Source organism: Somniosus microcephalus, chromosome 21, assembly GCF_052327205.1.
Source record: "Somniosus microcephalus isolate GS21.2 chromosome 21, FLI_Smic_1.0, whole genome shotgun sequence".
NCBI classification, from domain to species: Eukaryota; Metazoa; Chordata; class Chondrichthyes; order Squaliformes; family Somniosidae; genus Somniosus; species Somniosus microcephalus.
In genome coordinates this window covers 80330285-80343504 of record NC_141007.1, presented here as the reverse complement: position 1 = coordinate 80343504, position 13220 = coordinate 80330285, and the positions used below count along the sequence as shown (strand labels likewise).

The window sequence follows — 13220 nt, the reverse complement described above, 5'->3', positions numbered from 1 at the left end:
TGTGCAACCTTTACCTGCGGTGTGACCACCTCCCTAAATGTGCTATCCACGACTTCCTCAGCCTCGCGAATGCTCCAATATCTATCCATCCGCTGCTCCAGTGCCGCAATGCGGTCTGTCAGTAGCTTCAGCTGGACACACTTCCCGCACACATGGTCGTCAGGGACACAGGAAGTGTCCCTGATTTCCCACATAGTGCAGGAGGAGCAAACTATGGGGCTGAGCTGTCCTGACATGACTTACCCTTTACTTCCTTTAAATTAAGTTAAATTTTTGGTTACCAGCAGCCCCCGCTACACCTCAGAGCTCAGAAACTATAAACCACAGAGTTTAAGTTTGGGAAAAAAAAGGAGAAAGAGAGAAATACTCACCAACCAATCACTTACCTGCTTTCTGGTGACGTCACTCTTTGATTACTTTTGACCTCTCTCTCCCGCTGCTGAGTGCGTCCCTTGCATCCCGGGCAGCAATGTGGTCGCGCGCTGGCGCCTTCTGGCCTGTGCATCTTCAGGTGGGTGAGCAGCAGCTTGGCGCTCCTGCTGTTGGTGCTGCTGTTGTTCAGGGTTCTGCTGCTGCCGCGGCTGGTCTTCGTCCAAATCTGATGTCCCGGAGGAAAGGAAATAAATGGTTCCCATGCTTCTGATATATGCCTCAGTTGAGGAAGCGCTCAGTCAAGGTGGGGAGAGGGGTTTCCCAGGAGGTCACACTGGAGATGGGTGTCAGGCTCCAAACTTCCACAACAATGAGTATGCCTGCTAAAAGTTCCCCCAGACCTGAGACAACAAAGTTCTGCCACCTGCAAATGAAGATTGCTGAAAACTCCTTTTTAATGGTGGAGCTGCAGCTGTTAGTAAGCAATCCACTTGTGAGGCCGCCAGGATTAACTGGCGTGTTCCAGAGGAGACGTGCAGGATGGGGGAAATGTGTTAAAATCAGAAAGGCCTCTCAAAATGGGATTATAGAGGCAATTAACTGGTTGTTAAGGGCCTATCCCGCATGTTGGAGGCGGGATGGAAACAGGGTCTGAAACCACAAATGTGAGAAAATTGCTTTGAGGTGGGATGGAGGCAGGATCGGACCCACCATTTTTTGCGATTTTTACAACTCTCGGGCCTCCAAACCCGCCTCCTCGGGCCTGCTAAAATCGAGCCCACTGACTCTCACAGGGGTACAGTTCCACAGACACTGACTCTCACTGGGGTACAGTTCCACAGACACTGACTCTCACTGGGGTACAGTTACACACACACTGACTCTCACTGGGGTTCAGTTCTATAGACACTGACTCTCACTGAGGTGCAGTTCCACAGACACTGACTCTCACTGGGGTACAGTTCCACAGACACTGACTCTCACTGGGGTACAGTTCCACAGACACTGACTCTCACTGGGGTACAGTTCCACAGACACTGACTCTCACTGGGGTACAGTTCCACAGACACTGACTCTCACTGGGGTACAGTTCCACAGACACTGACTCTCACTGGGGTACAGTTCCACAGACACTGACTCTCACTGGGGTACAGTTCCACAGACACTGACTCTCACTGGGATACAGTTCCACAGACACTGACTCTCACTGGGGTACAGTTCCACAGACACTGACTCTCACTGGGGTACCGTTCCACAGACACTGACTCTCACTGGGGTACAGTTCCACAGACACTGACTCTCACTGGGGTTCAGTTCTACAGACACTGACTCTCACTGGGGTACAGTTCCACAGACACTGACTCTCACTGGGGTACAGTTCCACAGACACTGACTTTCACTGGGGTACAGTTCCACAGACACTGACTCTCACTGGGGTACAGTTCCACAGACACTGACTCTCACTGGGATACAGTTCCACAGGCACTGACTATTCAACAGTGGAGGCCGCTCCAGAGAGCCAACTGTTCACACGCACTGTCCAGCAAGGGCCAGTGGATAGTGAGCAGGACCCATATCCCTGGGACCCGACAAGTGTCGGAGCCGACCTGCCTGAGATCAGCATGCAGTAGCAGTGGATCCCGGGACCCTGCGGTGTGCACTCTTTGCCTTTGTCCTGGGATATTGTGTCAGGAACAGATATTTCTGATGCTGTGAACGTGACTCAGATGTTGATTCTGTTGCAGGTTATGTCTTTGATGGAGGAGATGGTCCAGGAGATGAATAGTTTGAAGAACTTCAAAAATACCGTTGAAGATCGCATAACTGACATTGACAAAAATATAGATATGGTAAGACACGCAGGAGGGGGAAGGGGGAGGTGGTAGGGAAGGAGGCCATTGCCCTGAAGGCTGCACGTACCCTCCCCCCCCACCACCCCCAGAGACGATTGGGGGACAGGGTAACTGCTGGCTCTAGCCCTGTCGATCTCTTCCCCTGTGGGAGCAGCACCTTCGGTACCAGCCAGAGACCGCTGCAACATTAGTTAGCTAGTACTGCCTCTGGAAGGCCATGTTTTGGATGCTCTGTTTCAGAGACTGAACCATTCATATTCTTCCCAATAGAACTGGAGAAACAGAGAGCGCATCATCCAGCTGCAGAGTGACAGAGCCAAAGGAAAATCCCCTCTGTTAAATAAACAGGAAATGCTTTCCTCTGTTGAGATCCCACTGGTGCAGTGCAATTCCTGTAGATACTCGGTGATCTGCAATAACATTTTATCTTGCAATAATCTACCATCACAGCCCTGGTGCCTCAGTGCCGTGAATGTAGATGGTTGGTGATCAGGACGAACCCCTACAGTCATGGTTTACGAATCCGATAAGGCTTCTGCAGACAGAGGGGACAACAGAAACAATGAGACCCAATGCCTTGCAGCAAACTATCGGTGTTCTTGAGTCTTCTTTCGGATGTCTGGATAAATGTGATGGAACCTTGCAATGCAGCCAGCCAGAGTCCAAGAATCATTGCAGCTTGCTGTGCATTCCATGACATTTCAATGAAGAGAGGCTCGCTTGCTGCAGCAAGTTGAAGGCGATGAAGAGGGGGTGGTAGAGCCTCCCCACAGCTTGAGGAGAGTGTGCAGGAAGGAGAGGACATGGTACAGGACAACCAGCAGTCAGAGAAAGGAGGGCCCGACTGATAGACCAGTGTTCTCAGTAAATAAAGGTGGTCTCAATGAAACCTGCCTGTTCCCCTTTCTCCCTTCTCCATATCTTCACAAAGTCCCACATTAACAAAGATTTCTGCCACGATCCTTCTTAAGACATTTACCGTGTCATCATCCAACTCCCAGAATGTGAAAACAGAGACAGAAATGAATTCCATCTGCTCAAACTGTGAACAACATTCACCAAAGTTGCCAAAAATTCCAATCACTCTTCCTACAACGACTTCTTAACACTTTGTCTACGCTGTGTGCAGCTAGCTTACACCACTCCTGCAAAGTGCTTGGAGTTGAGTGGTGGGTCTATTTGAAGAAGCACAGGAGATGTTGTCCTGGCCAACATTTAGCTCTCAACCACAGCCAGTTTATCTGCTCCTTTATCCCATTGTGGGAGCTCGCTGCTGCACTTGCCTCAGTTACAACAGTGACTACACGTCAAAGAAATTCATTGGCTGTGAAGCATCTCGAGACATCCTGAGGACATGAAAAGTGCTACATAATTCATCCATTCCTCCCTCTCCTATAACAGAATTATTAGTTGCCACTCCACAATCCTGAGCTGTCCCAGTCTCCAGGCTTGTGGGAATTTTCCTACATACTGGTTCAGATGCGGCTGATAGACGCCTTGCACTTGTCCATCATTTAGCCATCTGCGTGGAAACCATCTGCACTTCCTGCCCGTGAGATCCATGCTCCATAATTGTAGTTGTTTTGAAGCCTGGGCCCCATGATATGGGTTTCAGGGTCCTCAGCCAAAGGCTTTCGATTCACCAGGTGTGCAGAGCAGTGACTGTTTCACTCGCAGCTCCTTATTTCAACTGGTGCTCAGTGCTTCACCCACTGGAAACCCTTCTGACCCACTTACTGCTCTCTCCTGAGCGGGTAAGATTGTGTGATGGGCTAGTTGAAGTGGCAGGAGTGTGTCTGGAAGTGCCCTGATAGGGATCAGGGTGGCTGGGATATTAAACACATAAGAGCTTGTGTTACTGTGCACACACAGACATTCCCTTTGAATAGTTGTGTGCGCGCGGACAGTGCAATACTTTGAAAAGGAGCGAGCTGAGATGCCCTTTGATGAGCATTTCCCAGCTATTACCAACCCTTTGCTGCCACCTCACCTCCAAACTCTGCCCCTGTCCCTCACCCTCTCCCGGTCCCACACCCTCTCATGTCTGCCTCACTGTCTCCCACAGCCTCTCATAAGAAAATAAGAAATAGGAGCAGGAGTAGGCCATATGGCCCCTTGAGCGATCTCTGTCTTTAATATACTCAATGACTGAGCCTCCACAGCCCTCTGGGGCAGAGAATTCCAAAGATTCACCACCCTCTGAGTGAAGAAATTTCTCCTCATCTCAGTCCTAAATGGCCGACCCCTTATTCTGAGACTGTGACCCCTGGTTCTAGACTCCCCAGCCAGGGGAAACACCCTCCCTGCATCTACCCTGTCAAGCACTGTACAAATGTTGTATTTTTCAATGAGATCACCTCTCATTCTTCTAAACACTAGAGAATATAGGCCTAGTCTACTCAATCTGTCCTCATAGGACAATCGCCCCATCCCAGGAACCAGTCTGGTGAACCTTCGTTGCACTCCCTCTATGGCAAGTATATCCTTCCTTAGGTAAGGAGACCAACACTGTACACAATACTCCAGGTGTGGTCTCACCAGGGCCCTATATAATTGCAGTAAGATGTCTTTACTCATACTCAAATCCTCTTGTAATAAAGGCAACATTAATCCACGCTTGTCCAAGTGACTGTTAATTTTGTCCCTGATTACTGTTTCTAAAAGCTTCCCCACTACCGAGGTTAAACTGACTGGCCTGTAGTTGCTGGGTTTATCTTTACACCCTTTTTTGAACAATGGTGTAACATTTGCAATTCTCCAGTCCTCTGGCACCACCCCCCGTATCTATGGAGGATTGGAATATTATGGCCAGTACCTCCGCGATTTCCACCTTCAATTCTCTCAGCATCCTAGGATGTATCCCATCCACTCCTGGTGATTTATCTACTTTAAGTCCAGCCAGCCTTTCTAAAACCTCTTCTTTGTCAATTTTTATCCTATCAAGTGTCTCCACTACCTCCTCCTTCACTATGTCTATGGCAGCATCTTCTTCCTTAGTGAAGACAGATGCAAAGTACTCGTTTAGTACCTCAGCCATACCCTCTGCCTCCATGCGTAGGAATCCTTTTTGTTCCTAATCGGCCCCACCCCTCCTCTTACTACCCTTTCATTACTTATATGCTTATAGAAGACTTTTGGATTACCTTTTATGTTGGCTGCCATGCTATTCTCATACCCTCTCTTTGCCCCTCTTATTTTCTTTTTCACTTCTCCTCTGACCTTTCTATATTTAGCCTGATTCTCAGCTGGATTTGCAACCTGACCTCTGTCATACGCGCTCTTTTTCGGCTTAGAAACATAGAAACATAGAGATAGGAACAGGAGTAGGCCATTCGGCCCTTCGAGCCTGCTCCGCCATTCAATGAGATCATGGCTGATCTTCGTCTGAGATCATAGCTGATCTTACCAGTTCAGTACCCCGTCCCCGCCTTTTCTCCGTAACCCTTAATCCCCTTAGTCTTCAGAAATATATCCAATTCTCTCTTGAAAATATTTATTGAATTAGCCTTCGCAGCCCTCTGTGGCAGGGAATTCCACAGGCTCACCACTCTTTGAGTGAAGAAATTCTTCCTCATCTCTGTTTTAAATGATTTGCCCGCTATTTTTAGACTGTGGCCCCTGGTTCTGTGCTCCCCGGCCATTGGAAACATTCTCTCTGAATTCAGCCTGTCCAGGCCTGCCATAATTTTATATGTTTCGATGAGATCCCCTCTCAATCTTCTAAACTCCAGTGAGTACAAGCCCAAACTATTTAATCTCTCTTCGTAGGTCATTCCCGCCATTCCAGGTATCAGCCTGGTGAATCGCCGTTGCACTCTTTCCATGGCAAGAACATCCTTCCGCAGATGGGGCGACCAAAACTGTACACAATACTCCAGATGCGGTCTCACCAGCACCTTGTACAGCTGTAGTAAGGTATCCCTATTCCTATACTCGAACCCCCTTGATATGAAGGCCAACATACCATTTGCCTTCTTAATCGCCTGTTGCACCTGCATGCTCTCCTTCAGTGACTGGTGCACAAGAACACCCAGGTCCCTCTGCACTTCCCCATCTCCCAATCTATTGCCATTTAGATAATAATCTACCCTCCTGTTTTTACCCCCAAAGTGGATAACCTCGCATTTATCCACATTATAGTGCATCTGCCACGTATCCGCCCATTCCCCCAACCTGTCCAAATCGCACTGTAGCCTCCTGACATCCTCATCAGAGCCCACCCCTCCTCCTAGTTTAGTGTCGTCAGCGAATTTGGAAATATTGCATCCAATTCCCTGATCCAGATCATTTATATATATATTGTGAACAGCTGGGGTCCCAGGACAGATCCTTGCGGCACCCCGCTGGTCACTGCCTGCCACTCCGAAAACGAGCCGTTTATTCCAACTCTCTGTTTTCTATCCGCCAGCCAGTTCTCTATCCACGTTAATACTTTGCCCCCAATCCCATGAGCCTTAATTTTGCATGATAATCTTTTGTGTGGAACCTTATCGAAGGCTTTCTGGAAGTCAAGGTACACCACATCCACTGGCTCTCCCCCATCTATTTTACCAGTTACTTCCTCAAAAAATTCCAGCAGATTAGTCAAACACGATTTACCCTTTGTAAATCCATGTTGACTCTGTCCGATCCTTTCCCCATTTGTCAAGTGCTCCGCTATTTTATCCTTAATAATGGACTCTAGCATTCTGCCCACAACCGATGTAAGGCTTACTGGTCTATAATTCCCTGCTTTCTCTCTACCCCCCTTTTTAAATATTGGGGTAACATTAGCTACCCTCCAATCCACGGGTACTGTTCCCGAGTCAATGGAGTTCCGGAAGATGATCCTTAGAGCATCTGCTATCTCCAGGGCCACCTCCTTAAGTACCCTAGGATGTAGTTTATCAGGCCCCGGGGATTTGTCGGCCTTCAGTCCCCTCAACTTACCCAGCACCATATCCCTAGAGATACTAATTTCTGTCAGCTCCTCCCTCTCATTAGTCCCTATGTTTGCCGATATTCCTGGGAGGTTATTTGTGTCCTCCTTTGTGAATACAGAACCAAAGTATGAGTTTAATTGGTCTGCCATTTCCTTATTCTCCATTATATATTCTCCCGAATCGGACTGCAAGGGACCGACTTGGGATTTTACTAGTCTTTTCCTCCTGATATACCGATAAAAGCTTTTGCAGTCTGTCTTTATGTTTGCTGCAAGTTTACTTTCGTATTCTATTTTCCCCTTCCTGATTAATCCCTTTGTCCTCTTTTGCTGTATCTTGTACTGCCCCCAATCTTCCGGTCTGGTGCTTTTTTTTGCCAGTTGATATGCCCTTTTTTTTGATTTTATGCTGTCCCTAATTTCCCTCGTTATCCACGGTTGAGTCACCTTTTTAGGTTTATTTTTGTGCCAAACCGGTATAAACATGTTCTGGAATTCTTCCATTCTATCTTTGAATGCTTGCCATTGTCTATCCACTGTCAATCCCCCCAGAAACACCACCCAATCAATCTTACCCAATTCCCGTCTCATACCCTCGTAATTCCCTTTATTTAAGTTCTGGACCTTAGTCTCTGATTCAATTTCCTCACTCTCCATCTCGACTGAGAGCTCAATCATATTATGATCGCTCTGACCCAAGGGGCCTCGTACAAGAAGATTGCTGATAAGTCCCTTCTCATTGCACAATACCCAGTCTAAAATGGCCTGATCTCGAGTCGGCTCCTCGACATATTGGTCCAGATAACCGTCCCGAAAACATTCCAGGAATTCCTCCTCCTCAGAATTTTTACTAGTTTGGGTAGTCCAATCAATATGTAAATTAAAGTCACCCATGATGACAGCTGTGCTCTTATCGCACGCTTCTCTAATTTCCCTTTTTATGCCTTCCCTCACCTCCATATTACTATTTGGAGGCCTATATATCACACCCACTAACGTTTTCCTCCCCTTGCTATTTCTCATTTCTACCCATACAGATTCCGTTTCATCCGAGTTAATATCCTTCCTTTCCATTGCATTAATCCCCTCCTTTACCAGCAATGCTACCCCACCTCCCCTACCTTTTTGCCGATCCTTCCTAAATATTGTATATCCCTGGATGTTAAGTTCCCAGCCTTGCCCACCCTGCAGCCATGTTTCTGTAATCCCAATCAAATCATACTTGTTTACCTCTATTTCCACAACTAATTCATCCACCTTGTTCCTAATGCTTCTAGCATTAAGATACAAAGCCTTCAGGCTTGCTTTTTTCACACTCTCATTATGAATTAGTTTGGCCCTTTGTGTTTCTCTCCTTTGCTTATTGCTTCTCACCTTTCTACCATCTATTTCTGACTTCATATGACTTCCCTCTTTTCCACTACCTAGGTTCCCATCCCCCTGCCAAATTAGTTTAAATCCTCCCGAACCGCCCTAGAAAATATTACCCCGAGGACATCGGCTCCCTCACAGTTCAGGTGTAGACCGTCCCCTTGGTACAGGTCACTCCTCCCCAAGAACTGGTTCCAATGCCTCAAGAATTTAAATCCCTCTCCCTTGCACCACTGCTCAAGCCACGTATTTAGCTTATCTATCTTACTCTCTCTAAACTTATTAGCTCGTGGCACTGGTAGCAATCCAGAGATTACTACCTTTGAGGTCCTACTTTTCAATTTAGCTCCTAACTCCCTAAATTCAGCTTGTAGGACCTCCTCCCTCTTTTTACCTACATTGTTGGTACCTACATGTACCACGACAACTGGCTGATCCCCCTCCCCCTTCAGAATGCTCTGCACCCGCTCCGAGACATCCTTGACCCTTGCACCAGGGAGGCAACATACCATCTTGGAGTCTCGGTCTCGGCCACAGAAACTCCTGTCTATCCCCCTTACAATTGAATCCCCTATCACTATAGCCCTATCCCTCTTTTTCCCGCCCTTCTGTGCAGCAGAGCCAGTCATGGTGCCCTGAACCTGGCTGCTGGTGCCTTCCCCTGATAAGTCATCTCCCCCAACAGTACCCAAAACGGTAAACCTGTTTTGGAGGGAGATGACCGCAGGTGACTCCTGCACTACCTTCCTGCCTTTACCCTGCCTTTTGGTCACCCATTTACTGTCTGAGCTAGCCTTTACCTGCGGTGTGACCAACTCACTGAATGTGCTATCCACAAGATCCTCAGCATCGCGTATGCTCCAGAGTGAGTCCATTCGCAGCTCCAGCGCCGCTAGGAGCTGCAGCTGGACACACTTCCTGCACACATAGTTGCCAGGGACAGTGTCCCTGATTTCCCACATGGCACAGGAGGAGCATGACACGGGTCTGAGCTGCCCTTCCATGACTTAACCCTTACAAGACCCTTTTATTTACTACGATTTAGCTTAATTATTGAATTCTACTTAGAATAAGTTTATGAAAGTACTCACCAACCAGTCACCTACCTGTTTTCTGGTGTTGTATTTTCACTGCCGCCTCCTGTCCTGGAACCTTTTCCACCTAGGTTAGGCTCCTGAAATAAAATAAATTGAACCTACCTTTTCAACTTCCCCTAACCCCTAAAAGGTTAGAGGAGGTGGAAGGGTGGGAGACACTACACTGTAGTGTTTTGGGTTTAGCAACAGCTCCACTTATATAAGAGTTACTGGCCTCCTGCTCTCCCGACTGCACCAGCTGTGAAAGAAAAAGCCCGCGAAAGGTGAGCTTTTAAACTCACCAGTTACTGGCCTCCTGCTCTCCCGACTGCCCCAGCAGTTACTGGCCTCCTGCTCCCCCGACTGCACCAGCTCTCTCCTGGAACCTGGATTGGTCGGTGCCTCTGACTGCTCCCTCTCAAGCCTTTAAGCTCTCCCGCCTCGGGCTGCTCCCGCGCAGGTCCGCTGCTTCTCCGGTCTCGGGGCTGTGGGCCTCTCTGCTCTGCTGTTGATTTGGTCCCGCCTCTGCTGAACCCGCCGGTTTTAAGTGCCGCCGGTCGCGCTGCTGCTCTCCCACAGGTCCAAGCTCTCTGACCTCGCCTCTGCTGAACCCGCCGGTTTTAAGTGCCGCCGGTCGCACTGCTGCTCTCCCACAGGTCCAAGCTCTCTGACCTCGCCTCTGCTGAACCCGCCGGTTTTAAGTGCCGCCGGTCGCGCTGCTGCTCTCCCACAGGTCCAAGCTCTCTGACCTTGCCTCTGCTGAACCCGCCGGTTTTAAGTGCCGCCGGTCGCGCTGCTGCTCTCCCACAGGTCCAAGCTCTGTTTCATCATCCAGGGAGCCCTGACTTTAGTTGCCCTGCCTTTCCCCCTAGTGGGAATGTACCTCAACTGTACCTGAACTATTTTCTCTTTAAAGGCAGCCCATTGTTCCATTACAGTTTTGCCTGCCAATCTTTGATTCCAGTTCACTCGGGCCAGATCCGTTCTCATCCCATTGAAATTGGCCTTCCCCCAGTTAAACAGTTTTACTTTAGAATGCTCCTTGTCCTTTTCCATAGCTAATCTAAACCTTATGATATTATGATCACTGTTCCCTAAATGTTCACCTACTGACACTTGCTCCACTTGACCCACCTCATTCCCCAGAAACAGATCCAGCAATGCCTCCCCCCTCATCAGGCCGGAAACTTACTGATCAAGAAAGGTCTCCTGAACACATTTCAGAAATTCTTCCCCTTCTCTGCCCTTTACACTATTACGATTCCAGTCTATATGAGGATAGTTGAAGTCCCCCATTATCACTACTCTATAGTCCTTGCACCTTGATGTAAGAAAACTACTAGGCGCTTAGTCTGAGTATTAAACAAGGCTTTAATCAACTGTTTTTCAACATGGAGATCTAGTTATGTCCTTCACTAGTTCTTGTTAAAGAATGTACTGCACAAGCTGGGCCCATGCCCGAGTATTTATACTCTCCCTGGACAACGCCACCAGCAGGCCGCCCAGTATTATTTCATAAGTCACTTCCACATGAATGACAGATTCATGTCACACCTCGCTGTAATTTCTCTGCAAATGTGCTCCTCCACATCTTTCCCACTATCTGGTCTATAGAATACACCCAGTAGTGTAAAGGTACCTCTATTATTTCTTAACTCTAGCCGTATAGATTCTGTCCTTGACCCCTCCAGGACATCCTCTCTCTCCAGCACTGTAACATTCTCCTTGACCAATACTGCCACACCACCTCCTGTCTTTCCTTCCCTATCTTTCCTGAACACTTTATAACCAGGAACATTTAATACCCAATCCTGGCCTTTTTTGAGCCAGGTCTCAGTTATTGCCACAACATCATATTCCCAGGAGGCTATTTGTGCCTGCAGCTCACTGACCTTGTTCACTACGCTTCGTGCGTTCACATACATACACTGTAAACCCACCTTAGACCATCCTGTATTCTCACTGACCTTGTTTACTACGCTTCGTGCGTTCACGTACATACACTGTAAACCCATCTTAGACCATCCTGTATTCTCACTGACCTTGTTTACTACGCTTCGTGCGTTCACGTACATACACTGTAAACCCATCTTAGACCATCCTGTGTTCTCTCTTAGTTTGACCCCCTCTAATACCTTACTATTTCTTACTTTAGTGCTCTCTGCCTCTCCCAATCCTTTGAGCTCTTTATTTCCCCTTTCTAATGTTACATCCTGGTGCCTATCCCCCTCCCAAATTAGTTTAAACTCTCGCCAACAGCACTAGCAAACCTCCCCGCGAGGATATTGGTTCCAGCCCTGTTGAGGTGCAACCCGTCCGGCCTGTACAGGTCCCACCTCCCCCAGAACCGGTCCCAAGGCCCCAGGAATCTGAAGCCCTTGTGCCTACACCATCTCTCCAGCCACGCATTCATCTGCGCTATCCTCCTATTTCTATACTCACTTGCGCGTGGCACCGGGAATAATCCGGAGATTACTACCTTTGAGGTCCTGCTTTTTAATCTCTTTCCTAGTTCCTTAAAATCTGCCTGCAGGACCTCATCCCTCTTTCTACCTATGTCGTTGGTACCGATAGGGACCACGACCTCTGGCTGTTCACCCTCCCCCCTCCTGCTCCTATCTTCGAATGTTCTCCAGCCGCTCAGTGATATCCTTGACCCTGGCACCAGGGAGGCAACACACCATCCTGGAGTCACGTCTGCGGCCGCAGAAATGCCTGTCTGCTCCCCAACTATCAAATCCCCTACCAGTATTGCTTTCCCAATCTTCCTCCTCCCCCTCTGTACAGCTGAGCCACCTGTGGTGCCGCCGACTTGGCTCTGGGTGTACTCCCCAGAGGAACCATCGCCCACACTAGTACTCAGAACAGAATACTGGTTGGAGAGCGAGATGCACTCCGGGGACTCCTGCACTACCTGCCTGGTCCTCCTTTTCTGTCTGGCAGTCACCCATTCCCTCTCTGCCTGCACGCTCTTAAGCTGTGGGGTGACCACCTCTTTTCTAATTATTCATTTATGAGATGTGGGCATCGCTGGCTAGCCCGGCATTTATTGCCCATCCCTAGTTGCCCTCGAGAAGGTGGTGGTGAGCCGCCTTCTTGAACCGCTGCAGTCCGTGTGGTGAAGGTGCTCCCACAGTGCTGTTAGGGAGGGAGTTCCAGGATTTTGACCCAGCGACGATGGAGGATCGGCGATATACTTCTAAGTCAGGATGGTGTGTGACTTGGAGGGGAACTTGGAGATGGTGGTGTTCCCATGTGCCTGCTGCCCTTGTCCTTCTAGGTGGAAGAGATTGCAGGCTTGGGAGGTGCTGCCGAAGAAGCCTTGGCGAGTTGCTGCAGTGCATCTTGTAGATGGTACACATTGCAGCCACGGTGTGCCGGTGGTGGAGGGAGTAAATGTTTAAGGTGGTGGATGGGGTGCCAATCAAGCGGGCTGCTTTGTCCTGGATGGTGTCGAGCTTCTTGAGTGTTGTTGGAGCTGCACTCATCCAGGCAAGTGGAGAGTATTCCATCACACTCCTGACTTGTGCCTTGTAGATGGTGGAAAGGCTTTGGGGACTCATGGGGTGAGACACTCGCCGCAGAATACCCAGCCTCTGACCTGCTCTTGTTGCCACAGTATTTATG

At 48.7% G+C, this 13220-nt stretch overlaps 1 protein-coding gene across 3 annotated transcripts in view; it reads left to right on the top strand.

Moving 5' to 3' along the window:
* Positions 1-13220, top strand: part of LOC147103009 (uncharacterized) — a 205586-nt gene that overhangs the window by 33733 nt on the left and 158633 nt on the right. For all 3 annotated transcript variants that reach the window (XM_085964036.1, XM_085964034.1, XM_085964035.1), the window contains exon 2: positions 2118-2222. In XM_085964036.1, the coding sequence (XP_085820162.1) occupies positions 2118-2222 (105 nt within the window). The remainder of the gene's footprint in view (positions 1-2117; positions 2223-13220) is intronic.